The 27291-nt window shown below is 36.3% G+C and overlaps 1 protein-coding gene across 1 annotated transcript in view; it reads right to left on the bottom strand.

Annotated features, from left to right (window-relative positions):
• The window catches only part of AP3B1 (adaptor related protein complex 3 subunit beta 1), a 155012-nt gene that overhangs the window by 110737 nt on the left and 16984 nt on the right, over positions 1 to 27291 (bottom strand). Inside the window, exons 3-7 of the mRNA XM_083884158.1 lie at positions 24364 to 24438; positions 19087 to 19182; positions 16735 to 16895; positions 11436 to 11502; positions 3039 to 3218 (exon numbers count right to left, since the gene is read on the bottom strand). Coding sequence (XP_083740284.1) covers positions 3039 to 3218; positions 11436 to 11502; positions 16735 to 16895; positions 19087 to 19182; positions 24364 to 24438 — 579 coding nt within the window. The remainder of the gene's footprint in view (positions 1 to 3038; positions 3219 to 11435; positions 11503 to 16734; positions 16896 to 19086; positions 19183 to 24363; positions 24439 to 27291) is intronic.

Here is a 27291-nt window from a genome sequence, read left to right on the forward strand (position 1 = left end):
CCAAATTCTGAGCACTTTAAACTGAGCAATACTTCAATAATTAATCGTGAAATGTAAGCCAGAGAAATGCTTCTCATAAGTACTTATCAGGAGCTTTGTAATGACTGAAGTCTATAATCAATCTGAATTCACCATTCTTTTCCAATCCTTACTGAACATCAAGAGAGTTTATTTATGTAATCTTCAACTGTCTGAGATGAAGCTGAATGGCCCTGAGAGTCACTGATTTTTTGCTAGACTACAGATCTTAGCTCCATCTTGCTCTATACAAAGACTGTTGAAACTTCTGATCAATTCACCTGTTTTCAGAAGATGCCCTCCCAAATGTCACACAGGTTGGGTGTTAAATCTGTGTACCAGGACAGCAAAAGTAGTTCCTACCTCCTGTGATCCTCATCTCTTGCAGAAACAGGGATGGCTGAACAGCTTGAAAATCAATTCCTGAACTGCTAGACTCCAACAAGATGCATTCATGAAAACTACCAACAGCTTTATCTTACCCATCTTTATGTACTGGTCTGCAAGCTGTTATGGTTCAGGGGGTGTTCACAAACAGCTTGGCAGCCCCAGCAACTTCTGCAACACAGGCAGGACAAAACATTTAAGCTGAATTAGTTTTATCTGATATCAAGTATTTTACTTCCCAGAAAACCAGGAATTGTTCTTGGCTGGTTTTAGCAGGTATTTTTACTCCAGAATACCAGTGTCTTGTCTCATTTCAGCTAACGCATGTTAAAGTTGAATACTTACAGTTCACATAGAAAAAAAGTTATTCTGAAACTGCTATTTGCATGTAACTACTCAAAAAGCACCTCCAAGTATTTTAAAACAAATAGGATAAACCAAGGACATTCTCCCTCACTTCATTCACAATTAGAATTGAAAATTATACCTTTCAAAGAAGATAGAACTAATAATAAAAAACTAAGTATTCTTGGTTAATGGGTAATTGCAACAATTTTAAACATATTGCTTAAAAAAAGACCTTTTTCCGTAACTGATAAGTATTCCAAATATTTTTTTTAGATTTCTAAATGCTTAAGAAATCAGTTCCAAACATTACACCATTACTTGCTAGGAATTAGCTCAACTTAAACAAAAGCAACATATGCTCCTCAAAAAGTAAGGGAAAATTTTACTGAATAAAAATGCAAATACGCATTTTAGCAGCCTTGAATTTATTAATCTGATAGGTTTAATTTCCATTTTCCTGCATCAGCTTTATTTATAAAGTGTCGTGCCCTATAAATATGCTGTTATTTTCTATAGTCAAGCACCCTCTTAACAAATCTTCTCATTAATATGTAAATTTAAAGTCAATCGGTCTTCTCCCTGACAGCGCCATGAATTCCTAGTGCACTGTATAATCGGCTTTGACTTGGCATCCACTATTTATCATCAAAGATGTCAGTTAGAAAAATTATGGAAAACGCACTGCAATTGATATGACTGCAATCTACTTTGTCAACACTTAATTGTTCCTCAAATCATACATTTACATATAAACAGCCTAAATACTGATCCATAATGATGCAAATAAACTAAATTAAAAATCTCTTCTAGTGCACAAGATGGCCTGTTGTATGATGAGTTCATTTAAGAATGTATTGACAAAGGCATGCATTTCAAGTAGCACCACAAAAAAAAAAAAATCTGCTAATTAAATTGCTGAGTAGGTAGACAAACTAAATTTTACACTGAAGGTCTTGAAAGTGAAAACAAAGTGTTATTAATACTACACTACTGATGACTAATTTTAGGTTGACACAGGCAGTATTGTCACACAATCTTTTACATTCCTGAAGCCACAGAAGCCACAGCAGCAACTGTCATCCATACAGTTTCAGGGAAAAAAGAATTAGTCTTAAAGAAACCAAATCCTATTAAGACCTCCAACCTCTCAGTCTAAGACAGGAGGTCATCCTCCTCTTAACTTTCCTTTTGTCCAATTATAGACTAAAACTGGATGAAACATACTGTGGGAGTGTAGCTTTAGGTAAAACAGATTATCAAATTTGATTCTCTATAAATGACAGAAAGAAGAATGCAAGTTGCCTTCTTCCAATAATCAACATGTAATAAACACTGCCTCAAGGACATTAGGAGAACATATAACTTAAACGTCTCATTATCTAAAAATACTTTCCTTATTTTAATCAATTTTCTGGGAAGATGCATTCTTACAAACAATTTAGTTTTCATCAAAAATGAAAAAGGGTGTTTCAGAATCTAACTAGTAGCACAGACATACGATTCTACTTCAGACATTTTTGCTATATTCATTATAATCCCTGCCTTTTTAAGAAGAAGTGAATATAATCGTAAACTAAATCAGACTGAATTGTTTGTCCAAATATATCTCCTTATAATTATTTTCACACAATAAATTACACATATATTAACACAGAATGGCACTGCATTTCCACCTTTTTTCGCAGGCAAAGGATATTAGAAGACAGTTAAAAAGAACTCAGGTAATTTTTTTAATAAAACCTTTTTTGATAAATTTTTAAAAGTATACTCATATTTACACAATATAAATGAAAATAACCACATTATTTATTACATTTCACATTTCAGATACGTACATTCAAGTCTTCAATGTGCCCCAGCACATTAACAAAGCCTAAACAAGTGGTGTATGTCATGTAGTGATACTGGGTATTGACAATATAAGTAGAGTTTGCCCAGTTTCAGGATAGAATGGCAAACATTTCTAGTTTTGACTCATGTAAAATTGTCAAAACCAAAATGCAACATGGCTCAAAGAACTACAGAAAAAGGAGCCTCTCTGCTGCCCTCAGGATGTGCCATGGGCAAATAAGAAATGGTTATACCTGGAAGGGGAATTCTCAGGCTCTAAAGAAAGGTAGATGCCTTGTGTTAGTGACGTCTTAGAGAGCTAAGACTTACGTATTTTATCTCTACTTTTACTAAAGTGTCCACAGAACTGCATCTTAAAAGACTAAGTAAATCCAACCATGGAAACAATTCAGAATGCAGGCTCAAAACAGTCATTTAAGAATTTGCAAACTTACCTTCCATGGACTCACAAACTGGGTACGTGCATACCGAGTTAGCATGTGGATTATAACAACTTGGCCCCACTCTTCCACATCAACCAGCAAGTTACAGAGCTTTCGGTAGTTCTTGTGAATCAGATCTATTCTCTCTGGACACACTTCCTCAAATGCCATCACCACACTCCCAGCCACCAGCTAGAAAACAAAATATAAACCAGAAGGTCAGTATTAGGTATACAGTTAAACCACAAGTGAGAATCATAACTAATACTAGCAACTCTCAGCAATTTCAAATTATTTCTATTCAGTAAAAACAAACAAAACAGTAACAACAAAAAATAAGCCCACAGAAATGGTATCTTATTTAAAATAGAATCGGGGTAAGGTTATTAGAACAGAGAAAACAGTTGCTGTTTCTATTGCACACATAAATCTTAGCTCCCAGCCCTGAAGACACAGTGCAATGTAAGCATAATTCTTTTTTCTTACAGATTTAGCTTCCAAATAAATTAACAGAAAACTTGCAATTAACTCAGAAGTAAGGGGAAACAACAAGAAGTCAAACATATGCCCTGCCCAGTAAGATCTTTTAGGATTCTATCAACACTGGCCTGATCAAAGCAAAGAAGAGCTGGGCCAAGTTCCTTAGGCACTACTGGAATTCAAACTTCTCTCTCAATCTCACAAAATTAACGGTCACAGAAAATTTTATACTTAGAATTTCGTGAATACCTTCCTCCCCACACCCCTCCCCCAAAAAAGGCATAAAAATCAGCAACAGAATTGAACTTTTCTCCAAAGAATGCAAAAATAGTATCTACATGTTGGTCAACACCTCCTTAACAGTTACATAATTGCAGAAATGCATCATTTATATCCTGCCATGTTCTCACACAATTTTTTGCCTTCATAAGAAATATCTCTTTATTCATGCAGAAAGATCATCAGGCTATGACCCCAAAATAGCCTTGTCTTTATGAGAAAATTAAATAGATTATCAACATTCTAACACCTCAAGATTATTGAAACCTTCTGCCTGGGTATTTTCTTTTAAAATAATGGGAGGAAATACATATTGGGGTTTCAGTTAAAATTCTGTCAGCAGGCTACTTTAACTGTGAGAAAAGATCAAAAGCTGACCATGCCTTATAAGGACATATAATTGTGTGCCTGGGATTAGTGTTCTTTCTCTTCTAATTGCTTTAATTAAGATTTGTTTTGTGTCAGAGTACATGTTAAGTCAAACAACTAAAATGATGATACTTTATATGAAACAGCTGATATGTATGCAGTTAGCATGCATGCAGTATAGCCTTCTGGCAGCAAATTAATGTCATATTCTATCTGAGCACTAGGGATCTGCATTTCAACCTCTATAATTTCCCCAATGACTTAAAGTAAGCAATTAAATAGAAGTGCGGTTTATTGAAATGGTACTTTTTGAGAAATATTAAATACAATGATATTCATATGTTACATTTTTCTCCCTGTATTTGGCTGACATGTGGTTTATTAGTATGCGTTCAACATTACAATTGAAAGAAAACAGCTCAGAAGATAGTCTTGCTATTATGCTAAACAAGTCTCAGGCTCTGTGGGGATTTTATGAATTACCAATAAGAATAAACGTGAAGTTGCATTTATTGTCTCCAGCCTCATCCACATACTGGTACCTGCTGGTCCCAACAAGAATGCAATTCATTCCAGGGAGCAAAATCTGATTATTTGACAGAGCTAAATACACTTTACATCTAAAACAATTTGTTGTATCGTAAAAACAAACTCTTTTTTACCTTTTATTGTACTAAACTTCCTTCTAAATAACATGCTACAGCAGTAACCTATCCGTAATTAAAAACTGTGGAAAGTTGATGCTAAGGTGGGTGTTCAAAGCTCAGTAGAAGGCAGTGGTAAACCCCAGAAAAATCCCTATCTGTCCTGAGCACATATTCATTTAGGCCACAGAAGCTGGGAAGCTTTCCCACTGGAAAAGCATGAAGTCCCTTTATCAGACACAGAACTCTCAACTACAATTAAGGTCAGCTTGCAGAGGACAATATGATTGAGCTGAAGTTTTAGAAGAAAGAGATAATACTTTAAGAGCACACAGAGAGACTTCTTGTAGGTCACTGCTTCATACCAGAGACAAGAGAGATCGACACACATCAGTTTATGACTATGAGAATAGTCACTGTCTAGTGGTTAAAAATACCCTTTCAGGTTCATAGGTGTAGGTCAACACAGATTTCCAACAGTAATTCTAGAGAAAGTACCCTTGTCTTTTACTACTAGTAGTTCAGTACACACATTTTGTTGTATTTCTCTTTCATTTGGATATGATTTAGTTTGAAAGCTGACACAAAATACATATAGCACTAACTCAGATAATTTAAAAATGAGACTATATCCTATAAAAAACACTGGCTTTTTAAAAGCTCAGTTACTGTGAATAAAACAACAATTTAATAGAAAGAGTCAAAGTGGAATATAGGAATTCTAAATAACTACTTATTTCAAATTACATCTCCTACTCAAGTTTACAATGACCATGCTGCCACTTGTGAACACTTAAAAGACATTAGTAAAAAAATTGAACATATGCTATAAAATGCAAGAGTTGCACTGGGTAAACAAGCATTTTATTCCTGTGGCAACTCCCTAGATTTACAAGTTCATATAGGAATAGCCATCCATCACGACATTATTAAGATCATGTTTCTCTCCCCATTATTGTATTTTCTAAAATTAGGCTTTTCATTTGAAGGTGGGAAAAAAAAGTAGGAATGTGACAGACTGAAAATGCACTGGTAATAAGGGGATTTCGCTGAGTAAATTTCCTAATGCCTTCTTAATAAGAGATTATTTTCTAGTCTACACTGTTTCCCCTACAGTATGATCCTACTATATATCTAAACATCAGTGGAACAGCTAATAATCTTTGTTTATTAAATGCTCAACATTCCATAAAAGTATTTAAAATTAAAACAAAATGATTCAATCAGAATATAAAACCAAAAAATATCAGTTTCTAAAAAACAGTCAGTTAATTTCCATCTCACTGTGTCAATAGTAGCTTTTAGTATAAGGAGAAAATATAAATCACTCCAACAAAACTAGCAATGAGCTCATCAAATTCAAATGCTGCTTTCCATTTATGTATTTTTTATATTAAAGCAATAAACATGGTTCATTTGTCTTCCACTAGGTGCCACATTTTTCTGTGCTGTTGCTATGAACTTCAGCCATTAGCTGTGCTCCAAGGTAAACTATATGAACCATCAACAAAAGTGACACCCAATCTATGGAGTTCATATTTTCTCCAGATTATCTATGCTAGTTGACAAGCTGGTAATGAAAAAAATCACACTAAGCAAATGGTTCCTCTAATAACAATAAATTTTCTATAAAATTATGAAGGGTACAAAATGTTTCCTTGCATCTATTTTGTCATGAATTCTAATTAACGCTGCGAAAACCTGAGAGTGCTGGGTCATCACAAGAAGTGCATCGAGGTTTGATTGATAATACAGTGCAAGTTGGCCCATGCAGCCAAGATTCCTCTCTCTTAAATTAATGGCCACCCCACCTGCCCTAATCATACAGCCCAAATGATATTCCCCTTCTTATTTCAATTTTCTGGAGGCAAGGAAAGTGGAAAAGATCAGTCATTTATCTTCTAATAGCTGGATAATAGATCTATCACAACAAAACATCTGCACAAACCAGTAATTTTTTTCCACAAAATTGAAGCATTTACCATCATGAAATCAATAAGTTAAGAAAACATTGTCTTACCCACACATTTGGGTACTAAACTAAAATATTACATTATTAACTGAAAAATACTGCTAAAAACAAGAGTGCCAAGCTTTCTTTTTCCATTATGCCCCAAATACACTGCTTTAGTGTAAGATCTTCATCACAAAGCCATCACAAATTCCTAGGATGATTTTTTAATCAAAGGAATGTCACTGAGAAAGAATCTGCACTTCATCTAGTAGCCATGCAGTCTGCCAAAGAAATCTCTATACTCACATATAGAGTATACTCACATCCATACTCAGATATTTGCATAAGGTCTTTTCACCACCAAAATGGAGTTAATACAAAGTTACATACTATTATTATTATTACTAGTAAATTATCACACCAGAACAGAATAGTAAATTCATTATAACAGAGGTATGTACTCAAACAAAATAATATCTGATCACAGCTACAGACGTAAATCAGCAATAAATTTGGGCATTTTCAATATACCCATCACCCATACAACCACATCCCAACTACATTTTGCCTTTCCTTTATTGATGTTTTTAATATACTTGAGACACTTAAATTTAGACTGTGGAATGCAAGTCACCAGTTCTTTTTGCTTTACAAGTTTGCATAACAGGCATGATTCCTTTTCAATGTCAACATGGATTTTATTTTTTTTTTTTAACTGCTCTAACTCAGATACCATTAATGAATTTGATTTTCATTGCTGCATGGTAAAATACACACGGTGTTAACTACAGTCCTCTATGTTATCTCTTCCTTCCAAAATAAACTTATGCAACAAATCTTGCCTTAAATCCTATGCATCAGAGCTAGAAAAAATAGAATTAGAGTGAAGCAATGCAGAATCAACTAAAAAGAAAAGGGAACTAGTTTGCTAAATCACCCAATTATACTTTCATACATGACTAGCCAGATTACTTTCAGAGAAAATCATTTTAGCATAGAGAATACAAGCATGCTCTTATCTTGCCTTCTACATAAAATTGCATCAGCTGCTCAACTACCCAGAATTACCAGAAAAACAAAAGGAGCAGGTATACATGCTTATCAAGATGTGAGGTACTTGTAAAGCAAGGGTAAAAACAGAACTAGGAGTTTATAAGCCTCAAAAATAAAAATACTTGTAAACATCTGCTTAAAATTTAAATATATTTGCACAAAATCACAGATTTGTTGATAGACTCTAATTTCTAGTCAGCTATCCTGACTAGGGTATGTTAACAATGGTTTGCACTTGATAATTTTGCATTTTACATTAATTGAGAGCCCGTGTTTTAATTGAATCTTTGTGTTAAGACACTCAAGGAGTAGAGTGATTTCTCATTTATCTCACCAGAAATTTTAATGAAGTGCTGGGTTAAGGTTAGATCTCATCTCATTTTAAGTTTTGCTTACCTCAGCTTATATTAAAATTTACTACTGATTGAGACCTAAAAAATAAATACATCCTATACTGTCTAAAAAAGGGCTTAGTTTTATTGTAGTAAAATTCCCCTCCAGAAAATGTCTTGCGATTTCAAATGTAACATGACTGTGGAAATTGAAATACATTGTGTCTTTTCTGTGCAACAAGAACTGCGCTAATGATACACAACAGCACTTTCTCTCTGAAAAAAATTCCTGGTTTACAGAAATTTAGGGGCATCTATACTTACTAGCAATTCAATCCCTAACACAGAGATTATGCCAGTTAGTTTCAAAAATCCTGTTTGAGGTCAAATAGCTACAGAAAATAAACAGATTTTGAGTAAAAGTTTACTTCTCATTTAAGTGCAGTCTCAAATATCACTTGCATAATATTAGACTGCTATATATATATATATATAAACACACACAATAGTTAATGTTACTAATTACATTCTCCCTCCAAACACATTCAAACCAAATGGATTTTTTTAAAAAAATCAAATGGATTAAAAAGCTGAAAAATCAAAAAATTATAATCAAAATAATCAATAACCAATCAACAGTGGATTATCTCAGATCCAGTGGTAACATACAACATTATAGCTTTTCTGAGAATTATCAGTCCTTAAGTACACAGAAGTGCCAAAAGTAACTTGACATCTCCATCAAGTGAAAAAAGGTGGAAAACCACTGATATTCAACTAAGTCACTAGGATTCTCTCACTCTGGTAAAAAAACTGTTTAACGAACAAACTGATTTGCTGATATTAGATTAGGGCTAGCAGAAGATGACAACTAATGTTAATGTAAGGGAACAGCTCTGCATTTAAGTAGAAGGAATCCAAAGATCAGTGTCAAGTAAACATTTGTTCCACGTTATCACCAAGGTGGCCATTTCAGGCATCTTGACTGTCAAACAGCCAACAGGAGCTACAAAAAGCTGGGACATACCACTTACCAAATACAGGCCCTTCAAAAGTCTGTGACCAAAAGCTGTTGTTTTACAGTTTGGTTCCATTAGAAGAACTCCAATGGCAGCAAATGGAGCTAATTTTTCTTCAGCAAGACTGCAAAATACTTTCTAAAAGTGTTTGTCTTTTTTATAAATGTTGAAGGAGCTTTCTCATTTAGACTAAGCGTACGAAGTGCAGCTCCCCTTAAAGAATTCAAAAAGATGACTCAAATTAACACAAATTTCCCTAGGACCCAGCCTTATTAAACCTATAAAGTCACCAGCTTAAGCCCACATATGTACACACCTGTGCTTAAGGACCAGCACCTATAAGCAGCTGCATCTCCTCCAATTTTAAAGGCTGAAAAAATAGCTAAAAATGGCACTCTTGATTTCCCCACTGTGAGCAAATTGCTGTTTTCCAATTAGGGGCAAAGAATAAGCTTATTCAGATTGGAGTTACCTGCCAACGAACACTTGTGCACTATGCACGTTCTGTTAGTAAATGTGGAGGCTCTCTGGGAACATTCAGTGGTACGTGACAATAGGTAACTACTTAAGATAAAGCTCTGCCATGCCAGACTAGTCCTTCCAAAGCTATGAAAGATTAGAGACTGATCCATTTTAGACCACTACGAGCTGTGGAGTCTGGGGTTAAGGAGCGCACTTTGTTAGATGTGAGGAGTCTTAAAGAGAGATCTGTATATTTTCTTTCTGAAATAATTATTCTTCATATTACTTCCCAATATAGTAAGACTTCTGAAGCTGAGATGTCAACCCAGACTATAACCAGGTCTTGCTAGGGAATAGACAAAGAGGGATCAGAGGGAGCAAAAAGTTGTAACAGTTACCCATGTACGTCTCCAAACAAATACGGAAGACCCAAGTCTAGTCTATCATTTTTAGCTATTGCTTCAGCTTTATAAATCTGGTGTCCAATACTCAGTGTCAGAGGCACCAAAATTCTAGCACAGACTAGGCAATAAGCCCATTATCTCATTATAAGTAATTCCAAATTCCAAGGAGATAAAAGATCCAAACCTACTCTATACTTTCTTGTTTAAGTAAACGTGTAAATGATTAGGCATGGGATAACCATTTACCATATGATATAAGGCCTAGGAAACAGTACAAACTCAAGGGTTTTTATACAATACACGAAGAACCACTGCAGGTATAACTTCACACAAGTTCAAAGGCCTCTGTCAAGTCAAGCACAGATGCAGTCAGGAGACCTAACTGATTTATTGTCTGCTGAGCCACTAAGCTCTAACACACTTCTTCCAGTCACCCTCCAGTGGCAGTTGCAGGATGTCTTTTAGGGAACAACACCTTTTATGCTCTGAACACCTGGACTGCATTAGCACAATGGAGGATACAGTCCTAAGTGTTACAAAACCACTTGGCAAATAGCAGATGAAGCAACACACTATGTGGTACCTAGTAATAATTTCACTTAGTCAAAGAGGATTACATTCATTAAATTAGTGACCTGAACAAGAACGTGAGAACGTTTTAATCTACAAATCTGGTTTCTCTTTTAGTTAAATCTAACTTTGATTCTTTGGTCAATTACCTTTCTAGTTCACAAGTGGGAAATTTATTTGCAAAATAAAATTAAATAAAGTGTGTGACCATCATGAGACATCCAGGAGTTCATATGGAAAACCTGTAGCTATATAGGGCAGGTAAAATATAACAGGAGTGTTAAATTCATAGAAATTATGCCAGAACATCTCTTATTTACCAGACTGGAAGTGGAAATACTGGCAAGAACAAACAACGGCACAGCAAATATAATTTTTTAACAACTATACACACTGCAAGATAGATGGATGTCAATAGGCATGCTGTGCATCATACACAAGCAATTTATTCTTACAGTACTACAAACTAATTGAAATTATCAAACTAATTTTCTAATGAAAAAGTGCATATGAAAATTTATAGATAAAACTTTGCACACTGATTCATATTATTATATAACTTTAATTTTGAAAATAAAGTTTAAAGAAGCACACATAAAACACATGCTAACAAAAACATTAATTAACAGACTCACAATGCAAGTAAAATTACATCTTATTAAAGGATAGTCATTATTACAGTCATACTATAAATGCATAAATACACAATGATACTTCTGTCCAGAAACATACAAAATCACATTGGCAAGGGTTAGGAAAGTGTATTACTTATTGCTGAATGACAGTCTAGGGAGAGCAAACTCTTTAAAAATATATGTATGTGTCATAAAAACTGTTTCTTACCGTACTTCTATCCTTCAAAAGCTTTTCTATCACTTCAATCAACATTTCCTTTTGCTCTGGGTCAAGGCTGGAATAAAAAAAATAAAATTATTTCAACTAATTTGGTCAGATGTATCCAAAAATAAAGCAGGTTTGGTTTTTTGACCTTCAGACACAAGCTAGGAACAAAGAACTTTGAAGAAATCCCTTCCGGATAAATCAAGTATTCCAAAGAACTCATTGCAAAAGAACTTGACTGAAAGTAAGTTAGGAATATAAAATTAAATTGTAAATATTATTTTATCTTATATCTTTTATGTGTGTTCTATAGGAAACTTAAACTCCTAAAAAATAGTAAACTCCTATAAAAACTAGCATCTAAGAAACATTAAGACAGGCCAACCAACATCACAGTGAACTTGATTGAACTTCAGATGTTAAATGACATGGTTCTCACTGCTTTTGCAGAAATGAATTTCAACATAAATGTAATTCAGCGATGAATGAACATCAGGACAAAGAAGATGCATACTTTTATTATCTAATTTTCAACATAAAGCTTTGAGTAAGACACTTCAACCACTTTCAAGCTAACCACTAATTTTAGTCAGAAGTATTGGAACTCAAAAATGTGGACACTGTATTCAAGTGTACCTCTACAAAGCTGGTGTGCAAGCTAATGAAAAATAGACCACTTGAAGTCCTACATAAATAGCAAAAGCAGAGGAAAAGCAAAAGTTGCAAGCAACAACCTTTGTAGCATCTTTTCCTGTCATAAGAGCAGAGGAAAATTTGCCACAGATATCCACTATTGTCAAACTTGCTTCTTATGCAAGTAATGACAAACTTTTCACTCCAGCTGCTTCATCTTCATGGATCTATACAGCATGGAAGAATTTAATGCTAAGTCAAAAGAAAATAGAAACAGAGAGTATGAACAGCCATAGAGATGTGTAGTTCTATGCCTTTGAAAAGTTATTTCAACATGGATACAATTAGAGATAAGTGACAGTATTTGATCATTACTGCATACTTCAGTTTTAATGCTGAGTGATGGACTGACCTAAGGCACAGTACATCCTTCCAGGTACAGATTCACAAAGTCATTATCTGGCTAAGTATTACTTCACTAAGGCTCTAAGACCTAGCAATATTAGAACATGCAGAATGAGTAACAAAACTCTGTTAGAAGCCAACCATCATCCTAAGGAACACAACATGACATTGTTCCGTAAGCACTTTTATGATCACCTTTCATTCCAATCTCTATTTTTGTAAAAGGAGTTTTACTGGATCTTCTGCCAAGAACCAAAACTTTCACAGGAAAAGCCAAAAGTCTTTCAAAAATGTCTTATTTCAAATTTTTACAATTGGCAGAAATTTTAGAGAGAAAGGAATACCTGAAGATAAAAACTTGAGCAAAACTAGGTTTTTTTATGTGATCAAGGAAGTCTTCAGTAAGGGGTCCAATAACTGAACTTATATTCCACCCCCTCCACTGTCCTGATATTTAAGACAAGGAAGAGACCATTTCAGAAAGAAAATAAAACAAGAGGCTAAAGGGGTCTGTGATTTGCTTCCACTATGACACTGGTACTAATAGAACCTACCTGGTTAGTACTATCTGGTACTAACATGGAACCTACTAATAGTAGTGATGGGAAATAGTCCTTCTCCAAATCTCACTGCAAACACAGTACAGTTTTCAACTGATAGACAGAAGCCACTAACATCTTTAAAGTGCTCTCTTAAGTGAAATAAGCAAAACATCTGACATATTCAGTGATTAAATTACTTCAATATATCTGGCAATGTTGATTGCATTGGACACAAATGTTGCTGTTCAGACTATGAAATCTTTCCTGTTTGAAATGTAAGCTTCCTGCTTTTAGGATTGATTGAACTGCTAATAAACAAGCTCTAGGGCAACATCCATCCAAACACCATGACACTAAATACAGAGAAGACTGGAGTATCAAACTTGCTTCCAGAATCCTGACTAGAGCACTAACTGAAATACAGAACTATCAAACAGGCAGAGAAGCTGGGAAAATAAAAAAGCAAATGGAGCATAGACATATTAGAATAAACTGTTACTATTTCTTACTCAAATGGTTGCAGAATATGGAGCAGCTAGGTGTAGGAGAGTGTATTAACTGTTGAGTGATTTTTACCTCAAAAATTTATCCCCTTCAAGATTCTGATTCTGACCAACTTAAAAATAAGTATTCTTAGATTACTTACTTGTTGCAATAGTCAGCCTTGCCACCACCCATGTATGATCAGTATTGCTGAATTGTCTAGCTACCAGTCATGAACTTTTTTAAACCTCTAAAAAGATGTCCTGCTAACTACTACCTACTCTTACTTGCTGGCAAACCAACTGGGTCTGCCTTTGGGCTGGTCAATTTGAAAACCTCTTCACCAGTTTCCAATATTACTGCTTCTTCCAGAGACCAAAAAAATTATACTTTCTCCCTTGGTTCCATGGTTAACTAGCACTATGAAATACTGCATTTGTACAAGTACATTCTGAAAATGTGAAAATAAAAGTTCACCTGCTTTTTATAAACAGCTCTCAAATCCTAAGACACAACTTTTAGCTCCAGCTCCGCTCAGAAGTAATCATGAAGCTTACTCTAGTCCAGCTAAGGAAGAATTTACAGCTATAGCAGTTCAAAACCTTGCATTATGATACCCAGGATGCTTGCATGAAGTGAGCTTTTGAAGGATGCACCCTCTGAGGCTCTCTAAACCATTAAGGAAACCTTTACAGAACATCAGTTTCACTAGTTTTCCTTTGTTATGTAAGCTCCATGTCCATTTTACTATCATTAGGAATTAATGGAAAGTAGCAGGAGGTAAGGCCAGTTTCTCCAGATCCTGCTGCTGTGTCTTTTACCATGTGCTCTACCTTTTACCATAGTGTCTTTTTATTGTATTTGCAGGGATAACTTCCGTATGTTGCACTAACATCATGTAAGCATAGAATAACATATGAACCAGAGATAAGAAAATATGCGTGTTATATTTGGAGATGCAATCATATCTGGAGATCAGATGACAGATGAAAGGTCATTTTTAATAATTTGGTTTCAGCATTTTCCAGTTTTGCACCAATTACCAATAAACTCTTTAATCTGTTAATAAAATAAACTTCATTGTCATGAAGAGAAGAAATAGAGGCATCAATTTCAGTTAAAATTCCATGAAACAGCCTGCTGTCGAGATATTACTGTGCCTTGCTGCCACTAACAGACCATTTTCTCCCACTGAACTCCTCCAAAGAGTTTTAATCCTATGAGGGGAAAAAATAACCCCAACAAAAAAGGATCTGCTTTATATAGAGATATAATTCAGGCCAAAAGGTTTTGTGTACTGGAACCAGTTGCTAAGAAAAAATAAACTATTCAAATAGCAGGAAGAGACTTCAAATCTATCCTCTTTTGTTAGGTTACATGATAACAGGGCATCACATGACAGCACTCAGCTCACTAAAAAATCCATGAAGATTACCAGAAGGAAGAGTCCCTAACCAGGTTTGTCAGAGAGCTGCCATGTAAAGCCATCAGCCTCATGATCCTGAAATTAACACATCATAAGGCAGCATCTCCAGAGCACTTTAAGGCTTAGGGACATTACTAGTTACAGGGCTAAGACTTACTATGAATGCCAGTAAGACAAGACTTCCTATGGGATGTTTATGGGAGAAATAAAAGGCAGGGAAATGAAGGGATGTAAACAATCTTGGGAGGAACAAGAACAAGAAAACAGAGGGAGAGGGGCATAAAAGGAGCCAGTTGTATGTAAATGCTTTGCTGCTCAGTACACTTACCTATCCATGCTGTGAACCTGATGGCTACAAAGGGAGTCTTTACTGTGTGTGCATGTGTGATAGAGTTACACCATGGGATATACAGGGCTGTAAAATTGCAGCACCAGCAACCAGTGCAAGTATAAATGTCATTGTGTGACTGCCTGAGAATATCAAACCAGACTAGGTGGCTTGGCAAGTCAAGTATTGAAGTGGGGCATAGATCTAGGCTGAACATCCGTGTGCGTGTGTCTGTGTCTGAGTGCAAAACCTGGAGATTTTGCCTACCAGAGGGTCCAGGGTGCTCAGGTGAACTACTGGAGAAACTGTAAGGTCTGGAAGTTTATTGTGATACCCATTTGAGTGTCTCAATCTCTGTTTCTCTCCCCACTTCTTCTCCACCTAACTCAAGACAAGTAGAGATAAGTGTATATGGGCATCTTACAGCATAGTTTTAGTGTCTAAATCCAGGTAATTGTGGGATTCATTAGTGTTCAAGACAAAGAGTTGGGCATGTGTGCATCTGACTGAGGGAATCTGTAGTAGGAAGTGCAGAGTTTGCAAGCATTGTGCATTTGTGTGTGCCACTGACTGGGAGACTGGGATCAAAAGCCTGTTACTGGAAACACTAAGCATCTAGGATTATTATTAGGGATTCACATCGTACACATCCAAGTACAGTAATGCATCCATGTACTGATCAGCCAGAGTGCAACAGAGTAGGGCTGCTGGTGCTGGTATTGTTGGCATGACTGCTATGTCTGACTCTGGTGATCTGTAGAGATGGCTCTTGTGTGCTGTATAAGCATCTGTGTGTGTATGTACCCATCACATCACAAATGCATGTTCAGAGCTGTGACTGGGTGCATAGAACTGCAGTAGCCTCAGGTTACCTGATTCAGAACCTCTAACGCCTCTCAACCTCCACTTTCTGGCATAGATGAAACAAAAGTGAAGTAGAATAAATGACTGGAGATGTTTTGCATGCAAAGGTATAGGTTCTGTTGACTCCACCTCTGCAAACCAGTACTTATGTTTTTATAACAACTCCTACACAGCAAGAATTTCTGAAGTAGGAAGAGGAAGATCTGAAAGATTTGGACTTGCACAGATAAAATTTCTACAAGTTAGCATTCTTTTGCAACATGTGCTGCAAATTAACTTCAGGCAAATGCCTCAGGATGAAAGATACTTGAAACAGTAAATTCATAGATTCTGAGAATACCCATCAAAACGGTTGTTACATAGATTAAAGTAACTAATATATTAAAAACAAAAGATAGTGTATCAGTTTCCTTTTGTATCTCTTTATAGTTAACCTGTTAAGTCTAGCAAACAAGAGAATTGCTTCAATTACAACCAAACCAGCTGAGTGACAGAATGTCTATGCCCACCCCATACTTTTAAAGAAATGGATCTGAGACATGCCAAATTCACAGAAGACTTTATTAATGTAACCCACAACTATCCTAACATTGTTTTTCAGTAATTGCTAGAATCACTTACCTGTACAGTTTTTGGATTGCATGGGCTGCATTCTTTCTCACATAAGGAGATAAGTCAGAAGAGGCTTCCTTAATAGCAAGCATCATAATAGGAACAATAATTGGGACACGGATACTGGATAAAACTCTTAAAGCACTTGCCCGGATTAACTGATTAGGATCCTAGAGAACAGGAGTGAAGGGGAGAAATAAAATAAAGATAGTGCAGAAACAAATCATTAAATTCACTGCTGCATTTACACTAATTAGTGATGACACATTAAAACATGTAAATCTATCTAAGTCAGACTTGCAAGTGAAGGCTATACTAATAGGAAAATGTGCCACACTTCATACAAAGAAATTTCCAAAACCAAAAAAACGTAAAACAAATTAAGAAAGACACCATTAAATATTATGAAAATATGAAAAATTTAAAGGAAAATATTAAAATAATGCAGTTTTCCAAACAAAATATGTTAATTATGGATGAAAAATACTAATATTTTATTTAATAATCTGATATATTTGCTGCAATCCAAGCGGAATTCAGATATTCTGACACACTAGATAAATTTTATTACTTGTATTTATGAAATGTCAAATAAAAATGTTCTCGGTTGTGACATTCCCATTCAAGTTCTTGACAAAATATCTATTTTATACTTTACTTCAAGATACAAACTGAAGCCACTAACAAAAATAATTTTAAAGAACATGTCAAAAGATTAGGCTAAATGTTTTTGAGACTTTTTTCTATTTCTTATCCTCTCTTCCTTTGCCCCAGTTCTTGGTCAATTCTACAATACTAGGGTTAGCTTGGAGATCAACACATCTGTATTTGATGAACTGTTATGTAAACTGTATTCATTAATCATGGGCTTGGAATACAAAGGAAAAATGTTGCTTCATCAAGTATTAAATCCTTCAAAATCCAGCAAAGTGAAATTGCAGCATCATTAATTCATTATACTGCAGTGTCTTGCCAGAAGGTAACCTTCCAAAGCACATTTCTCCCAAGGACTGAGAGCTGGCAATACATATTTTCAGACTGGTATTAAATAATTACCACTTCATCTAAGATCGCCAAATTCCTACATCTTAGAAACTTCTAAGTAGTAAGTACCTGGATGGTGAAAGCCCTTTATCCAGCTCTTATGGGAAAAATATCTTGTTCCTACCAGAGTTTGCAAAGCTTATCTGCAGCCACTTAGGTTTAAAATAAAAATCTCCTTCAATAGAGGGAGGTAAAAAATCTCCACACATAAAGCCAAATTATAATCATTACAAAATTAGAAACAAAACATTATAAAAAATGAACAGAGATCTATCTTTCATAGCAGGCTTAGTAATTTCTTTAGTTGCTGACAATCTCCACTAGTTTGGTGTCCACCCCCTTGCCACACCACCTGTTCTTTTTTTGCTACTTAGCCACAGCATTATCACTCCTCCTTCTGCCCTCATTACCCACAGCTTTTAAAAGAGTTATGCCATGAGGAGTGTTCACTGTACACACATATCACAAAAAACAGCAGACACAAAGTCATTTGAGTTCTAGCTTTTCATGGCAGTCAGAGATAGTGAAGGCAGTACACATGATACTGGGATGGAAGTTCAAGGGCAGAAAACTCTCTAGTCGATGCAGGATCCTCCTACAGCCTCACAACTGGTGCTCTGACTGCAACAGTTTCCAAAATGCAAGGTGTGGGTTAAGTGACATAACAGAAATGAGCTTAGAGTACAAGAAGGGACACCAAGAGCCCAATCTTCTCTTATTATAAAAACTGGCCAAATTTCAGAACAGAGACTTAATAAATCTTTTTTCTCTCCACAGTCACACTTAAAAGGCAATCCTAAACTTTGCTGCCTATTCTCATTTCTCGTTGTTATCTCATTTGAAAGGAAAGAATATAAAAAGCTATTTTTTCAGTGCTATTAATGAAAAAGTACCATGTGCAAGACACTGAATATTTTAATTTAGGTACCACTGTCTTCCTTATGTTTCAATTCTCTGTTGTACACAAAGCTTTTTCTTTCACATAACCTAAAAGGAACATAGGTGGTTCATGGTAATAACAGGGTTGTTTTCCATACACACAAGTTATGTTGGAATGAGAAAAGCCATTCCAGAAATTAAATGTTTGGCATGTGGATTTGAAAGCACCGTTCTGCTGTTTTTCTTAAGTGAAGCAATTTTACTTCTTTCAGGCTTACTTAGCTGCTTGACAAGGTTTGAGGTAGCAGAGAAAAACTTAAAACTACTTTACCAGATGTTTACATGCTTTAGTTTATCATACTACACTTACACAAATATTTTTATTTTTGTGCTACCAGCTCAGAATTCCCTATAAATTGTTATTTAGTAGTCACTCACTTTCAAAGCACGCTGGAAAGTACTGATGGACAATAATGCCAGATCTTGCTGCTCCTCTGCGTAGCGCATCAGATAAACATACACAAGCTTTTTTATCTGAAAAGAAAAAACACACTGCATATCACTATGAGAAAGTTTTAGAATTCTAAAAAAACAGCTTCTAGGTTTCACATTTTTATCAACATTTTCTTCTTTGAAGAAAAAGCTAATAGACCCCTGGAGCACTCACGTGCTTCCCCAATGTCTTACAAAACCCTGAGGTGCTGCAGTGCTACCTAATTAATGAAACAGATGAAGACTAGTAACAAAAAGTTCTGCTTTATATTATTAACTAGTAAATAAAGAGTATAATAATCTAAGATGCTGACATGGGGAAACTGGTCATTTGAGCACACTACTTTTTTTCTTACAGAAAACAGGTTGAAGTGTAATGGCCAAGAATTTCAAAAAGTCCATTGTATTTTACCCTGAAACTCAAAATAAATTACTTCAAAGCATTTGAAAGTGAACATAACTTACAGGGAAGTATGGTAACTTACCCATCTCAAATCTGATTAAAAGAGCACTTACCTTGGGTGAAAACAAAGGATGTTAGATTTACCTTTGCATTACTACAAGCATACAAAAGATGCAATATAAACATACTACAAAGGACATAATGTCCAAATATTAAGAAAACCTCAGTATGGTTTTGGACAGGACAATATTCAATTTAGTTCACTTTACTCCTCATACCCAGGAAGCAGTGGAAACATTTTTTTACATTTGAGTAGTAAACTGACTGTTGGGGTTTATAATGGAAAATTCTGAAAGACCCTCAGCTACAGCTGTGCTAATAATTACTGCCACTATCAGAAGATCTATCTTTGTGCCAATTCTGGCAAAGAAAACATAATATTAAATCACAGAAGGTTACACCATACTAAATTATTTTTTCGTTCAGCTACAGAGAAGTAGCAATCAACATTGACCACAAGAGGCCTGTGCACTGAATGACTGCAGGTGTACAAAGAAAGCCTTCTTTCCTTGAAACCACTCTGTGACTAGAAATGGAAGCACTCAGAGCTTCATGACTACACTATTCTTTTACCATTTACCTTCATTCAATGTTAAAACGCTCTGTTCTATAAAGCTAATCATAACAGGGGCACATTAGGCTTGAGGAACAAAGGCAGATTTGTTTAATTAGTTTATCAATATAAGCATATAAAAATCCATGAATTATTGATGAAGACTTATTTTGTTCTATAACATCAATGGTTTATTAGGTCACTTTTTGTATCCTTACCATCCATGACTTGATGCACATAACCAAGCTGAGGTCAGCATGCACTTACAACAAAAAATTGTAAGGCACTTCTATAAACAATAAGATGCCCTTTGCTTCTCTTCAAATAAATTAACATGTCATACCACTTTTTCATCTCCATTTTCCTGCTTCAGAGCACTAAGCCTCGATTTAAAAAAACATATAGGAGCCATTTCTGGGCAGGAAATTCACATGGACACAAAGCCACAGAATGTTCTGAGTTGGATGGGACCACAATGATCATTGAGACCAACTCTTCAATTAATGGTCCATACAGGGATGGAACTCACAACTGTGGTGTTATTAGCACTATGCTCTAACCAACCAAGCTACTCTTAGGCTTACTCAGATAAATCAGTGTATTTTTTGCTACTGCACTGCAGCAAACTGTACAGACAGATTTGGGTAAGAATTCTTAGGAATAGGGAAAAAATTGGCAAAACACTTTCAGGAAACAGGATCAATGTACTAAGAATCTGACTTAATCTTGTAATTTCTCGTCATTTCAGAAGCATCCTAAAAAATGGACTATGATAAATGTTCCTGAGACAGAAAAGGTCTAACTATGAACTGACAGATGGCTCTAAGTACACTTATACTATGACCCAAACTTGTCATGTAACCCAAATTGACAAAGAAATCTGTCAGATGGCTGAATGTCCTGATCTCTTTTCAGTTTAAAAGTCTCTTCCTGCACAAATATTTAAGCATTAGGTGGTGGAAAAATGAGTAAGTAGGGAAGTTTAACTACAGCATAGAAGATCACATGTGAATTCACATAACTGTCTATTTATTTTAAAATAGAAGAAAAAGGCCATAAAATATAAACAGTGAAAGGCTTCTGCTAATAGTGTTCTGTTATATGGTAAGACCTCATCCTCACACCCACAAAGCATCTCCCCACAAGGGGGATGGAGGAAATGTGTGAACACAACACTCTGCTCTAGCTTCTCCCAAGCCCATGACAGGAACCATCAGTTCAGAGATGCACAGAGAAACACAGTAAATGGAGGGAAAACAAATTTAAGACTCAGAGAAAGGATACCCTGTCACACCCTTCCCAGAACAATCTCAGGAGAGCCTCAGCTCCTATGCCCAGCTGTTAAAAACCACCAAGAGTCAACAAAGACCAGAGCACCTTTCAGACTGAAGGTGTTTTATATGTACAGGAATGGAACACAGATGAAAAGTATTTTAGACAAGACAAGGGGTATTCTGGGGAAGAACTAAAGTGAAGGAGAAGCAAGTGAAATCTACATGATCTGGAAAGGATTAAGTCAAGGAAAAACAGAGGGATAAGATGGCTGAACAGTTTGATAGCTGGTACATCTATCCTTCTGTTCCCTGCATGTGAATAGCACAATCTGTTGCTCATTTAAATTGGCTCATTTAAACTTAATTTTGAAGTCTTTTCCTTGGTGTGGTTCTCTTTATTCAGTGTGAAGATGCATTCACATGCCTGCAGCTACAGTCAGGCCACAGGTTGGAGGGCTGCTGAGTCCATGGGCACCAGGAACTGCAGAGACCAGAGTGAGGGGACTTAAGTATCCCTCCAGCAACTGCAATGTGACATCAAGCCACAGGGATCTCTAAGTCCAAGGTGACCCAGCATCAGGAACAAGTGAGGGTCTGGCTGCCAACACCTGGGTTGGGGCCAAAGGCTGGACAGTCCATGAGCACGTGTGTAACTGAAGAGACCAGAATATGTGAAACCAAGCACAAGGCAGTATGTCTGTGGTGCCAGTGGCTGGAATGGGTGCAGGTGTACAAGTGCATCAAGCTGCACCAGCTGACAAGCAGGGGAAGTGGCCTGGGAAGAAGTAGCTGTGGGTGGGAGCATCTGAAGGAAAGACCACAGAAAGAGCTGGCTATGGCACAGACCAGTGAAGTCCCATCCAGCTGCAAGGAAAGCCCATGGCCTGTGGGTCTCTAGGAACCATGATTTTTTTGTGCATCTCTTCAAGGGTATAACCATGGGTGTTTAGATAGTAGAGGAGCAAGGAAGTTATGGCCAGGTCCAGTTGTAGGTGTGCAGAGGTGCACACACCTGGTTGTCCAAGGGTGAGTCCATGAGAGAGCAGGAGAATCCTGGTTTAGAGGCATTCATATGTGTAAAGTTGTACCAGAAAACAAAAAAGGGCTACAGTCTGAGGGGCTCATATGTGCAGGTGCCATCAGCAGGGGTGACTGAGATGAACACTGTATATACACACATTCCCACTAGCAGACCATCTTGAGCTGCCAAGCTGCTGGTGCTGTTTGTGGTCACCTGAATACCCTGGGACAATTTATGTGGCAGCCTCTGTACCTACATATTTGTTCTGTATATATACAGATACAATGTTTATGTGTATGTGCACACCTACCAGGGATACAGCCTCAGCTCCACTACTGGTTGGACTTAAAGCCTGGAACTGGGACAGTCTTGCCTCTACCAGTAAAAGCACTCCAGATGAATAATAATGTTCAAAGTACTCCTCCCTATGTAAGGTTTCCATGTTTAAAATTGGACTTAAGACTACTCATAACTTACAAACACAAATTACAGTGGAACAGTATATTTAACTAGTCTGTTTTCTCATATCATATTTTTTGCTGCCTATTACTAAAAGTACAATTACAACTTCTAAAATCATTTTAATACAGTAAGTTCCTGAAAGACTCTGAATTTGCATCTTTGCACACTTACACATCCTTGACTTACCAGGGCTCAATGTTTGGCCTTGGTATATATCCACTCCCTCAAAGAACAAAAAAACCCAAATTCTTCAAAGTAGTAACTAAAAAAGAATAATTTCTTTAAAGCTAAAATTAAACTCAAACTTGACTATTACTACCCATCCATGTAAATATGAAAGAAAATTGATGTTTTATCCATTATATCATGGCATGTTAGAGTGAGAAAGGAGTTTGCTGAAGCCATTATTATAGGAAATATAATTTTCAGTGCCATAAGCCAGGGAAAAAAATAAACTTTTGTTCCCATTAATAATAAAGGCTGAAGAAGACATATATAAATAATAAAGGCATTTTCAGAAGAGGACAGAAGAACTGAAGCATGCATTCAAATGACTTCTCTCCTTAAAATCCAATACTTCAAACAACTGTTGCCCACATTTTTCAAAAATTACAATCCTGAGCAGTAGGAAGTAACTAAAGTCACTGCATGTTCATTCTACTTTCATCAAACTGATGCTTGTTAAAGCACCATGAGGTCTCAAACTATAAACTTACAGATGCTATTTTTATCAGAATCTCATTTGTCAAGTCAACTATAACTCTGGCACTTCTGCAGGGAAGCTGTCAGTGTATGCACAGAAATGCTAGTGAGCATCAGAGTTACATTATCCACATACACCCTGTGGTTATACAACAGTAACCCTGTGGATTTAAACACATCATCATTTAACACAACCTCAATTCTTTAGCATTCTGGAAATCTATTTTCACTAATTTTCACTAGTCCAAGATGGATTTTTTCCCTTTGCTTTCTTATGAGAACCAACAACAAAAAAAATACAGAAGCAAGCTACTTTGTGTGTCTAATAACACACAATCGAGAGGCAAGAACACCCTTTTGTTTTTACCCAGCCATTACCTTTCAGCTTTGAACGGCAAAAAACATTTAAAAATGCAATGTAGCACAAACCCAAACTTTGCAAAAAGCACCACACTTGAAACAAACTACAATAACTTTCCTCAATTACCACCATACTACACAAACTTTCTAAAATAAAGTAATTTTTTTAAAATGTAAAGAGTTAGTATTCCTTCCTCCAAATCACCCAGGAGGTTTCCTTAGTTTATGATAAAATTATTATCATAATGCCATACTGAAATAAAACTCCTAAAAGGTTCCATTAATGATACTAGATATTTTATGCTTTATGTTGAAGTCTAATATGATTAAATAAAATTTTCATAAACAGATTTTCCATAACAGTATGTTTAACAAATGAGAGGAATACCTCAATATTTTTACTAGCAACATTCTTCACAACAGCAGGAAACAGCTCAGAAGCATTTTTTCCCTTTGCAATCATCTGAAAAAAAAAAGAAGAGACAAATCTTAGTAATGTAACAATATAATTTATTAAAAATGTGGTTTAGGTTTTGTTGCTTTATTACAGATTTGTATTTCAAATCTCATTTCTATGAAATCAAGGATAAAGATGTGGATTTTTCGTAATTATTAGACTTCACAGGAGACAATCCATACAATAAAAACTCTTGGGTGCTGGCTGGTAGTGAGTTTGCTGGAGGAAAATTCATTAACTAGACTTTAACATATATATGCCACAACATAAAAGACAGCAAATAATTTCTAATGCTTTCAAATTACTATAACAAAGACGTTGCTAATACGCAAAGCCCTGCAGAACTTCCCTTCGGGAGCTATGAGAAGAAAAAAGGCATCCAACCACAAAAAAAAATCCAAGAAGGTACACAAGTTTAAGTCCCACTCCTTTTCCCCGGAACAACTGTGGTTTGCAACAGAACTAAGGCAAACAATAAAAATAAACATCACACTTTAAAAACAAAGCAAGTTAAACACAGAAGGCCATTATGTGTTTATACAGAACAGAAAAGAATACACAAAAGTCACACAGTAAAAGCAAGATCAAGCAACCCAGCTTTTTTTTTTCTTTTTTTTTCAGGAAGTTCTTATGTTTGATCACGAACAAGGCATGTCACAAACAATTAAATTGTCACAATTTAAGACCATAAACATCAAATCCCTGGCTTAGCTTCAGTTCTTGTACAAACAGCTTAAGAAGAAAGTTACTTGTAGGAAACCGGGGACATAAGAAGGAATAAAATACTTTCATATACACTCTATCTGCACAATGTTCTCCTTAGATATAGAATGTCTGGCAGTACTTTATGTCTAAACTGCAAACCCTGGAATCTCAGGATCATGTTACATCAAGTTACATCAAGTTCAGCGCTGCTGAATACAGACTCAAAGCATTTCCAAGCTCCAAGGATCTGCGTGTCTTGCCCAAAGTCAAGATTCAGCCAGCCAAACAAAATTAATCAGAGAACACAAAATCTCACTAAGAGATCATAGAAGTTTACCTTTAAATAGACCTTTAAAATCATCAAGTCCTTCAGCAAGCAGGAACACCTTCGAGATGTTGACAGACCACAAGGCTCAAAGCCCCGACTGAATGTTTCCAGTGATGGGCTATTCACCATCTCTCTGGGCAACCTGTCACAGTGTTTCACCACCATCATCGCCAAATTTTCTTTGTATCTAATCTAAATCAACTGTCTTTCAGTTTAAAACCATCCCCCCTCACTCAGTCAGCACAGGCCCTTCTCCAGCTTTTACATGGACTCCTTTACATACTGGAAGGTGCTATAATGTCTCCCCAGAACCTTCTCTTCTCCAGGCTGAATAACCCCAACCCTCTCACCTGTCCTCACAGGAGGTGCTCCAGCCCTCAGATCCTTTCTGTAGCCTGCTCTGGACTTACTCTAACGTGTCAGTTTTTCCTGTCCTGAGGACTGCAGAACCGTATGTAGTTCTTCAGGTTGAGACTCTGGTACAAGAGTGGAGTAGAGGTGCATAATCATCTTCCTCAACCTGCTGGGCACATTTTCTGGGCTATCAGTAAACACTGTCAGCTCAAAATCACCATTTCATCCACCAGCATGCCCAAGTTCTTCCTCTCAGAGCTGTTCTCAATCCCTTCATCCACCAGCCTGTGCTGATACTGGGGCTGGATGTTGTACCTGAGGGTCCACACCACAAGTTTGCCCAGATTTCTCTGTATGCATTCCATACTGCACCACTCAGTTTTGTGTTGCCTGCAGATTTGGTGAAGGTGCACTCAACCCCACCATCTATGTCATTAGTGAAGATATCAAACAGTACTGGTCCCAGTACAGACCCCTGAGGGACACCCCTTGTCACCAATATCCATTGGGGTCCAAGATACATAAACAACAACAAATATTCAGAGATCCAATAAAGAAACAAAGAGTTCTGCAGCTACAGTTACTCCTATCCATAACCATTGCATTTCAACCATTACTTAACATTCTACAGTTGATTAAATTTCATATTCTCAACTCACAGATCCATTTAGTTCTTTGATAAAACACATTAAAAGCATGAAGGAATTAGGATCTCATGCAACAAAAGCAAGAACACACAAAGTCAGGCAACACCTGGTAAACTGCATGTTCTGAGAAGCTTAGAAGAAGGATGCTGGAAAGAAGAAAGAAGGCACTTGTAGTTCAAGCTATTACTCAAGTCTCTCAAAAGGGTGTAAGAGCAGCTGCCCAGCATGACATTTTGATCTAAGCCATTTAACATCTTACACTGTTTATTGCACCTGTATTAAAACACAGGAAGTGATGCAAGCACCATGAAAAAGCAAACACATTAAATGAGTTTCAAGGGGTTTTTAACTAAGAATCTAAAATCAGTTTACTGCTTCCAGGACATGAGAGTCTCCATAATTAATGCCAAATAAAGAATGACAAGGTAGAACTTAGCAACAAGATGTCTTGCAGAGAAGTAAGACAGAATGAAAAATTATCATCTTATCTTGATGCAACAGAAATTATGACATCCAAAAACAAGGATGATCTTCAGGCCTCCCTGACAGACTGCAATGGTATGACTTCATATATTACTGGGATTATTTAACTGATCTACTGTAATAGCTCCAGTGTACCATGTAAATATGTATTTAGGGTCTTTTAAAAGAGTGTATTTTGATTCATTATTGCATAACGATTCATGTAGATCCTCCTTACACTCGTGGATCATTAACCTGAAAGAATGTAATAGTTCTTTACAAGACTAAGGGCTATCAGGTTATTTTTGTTGCTGTGCCTAGACATTCCCCATTTATGTTGTCTTACACACCCAGAGTTTCTGC

The sequence above is a fragment of the Zosterops lateralis genome, assembly GCF_965231275.1.
Source record: "Zosterops lateralis genome assembly, chromosome: Z".
In the NCBI taxonomy this organism is placed as follows: domain Eukaryota; kingdom Metazoa; phylum Chordata; class Aves; order Passeriformes; family Zosteropidae; genus Zosterops; species Zosterops lateralis.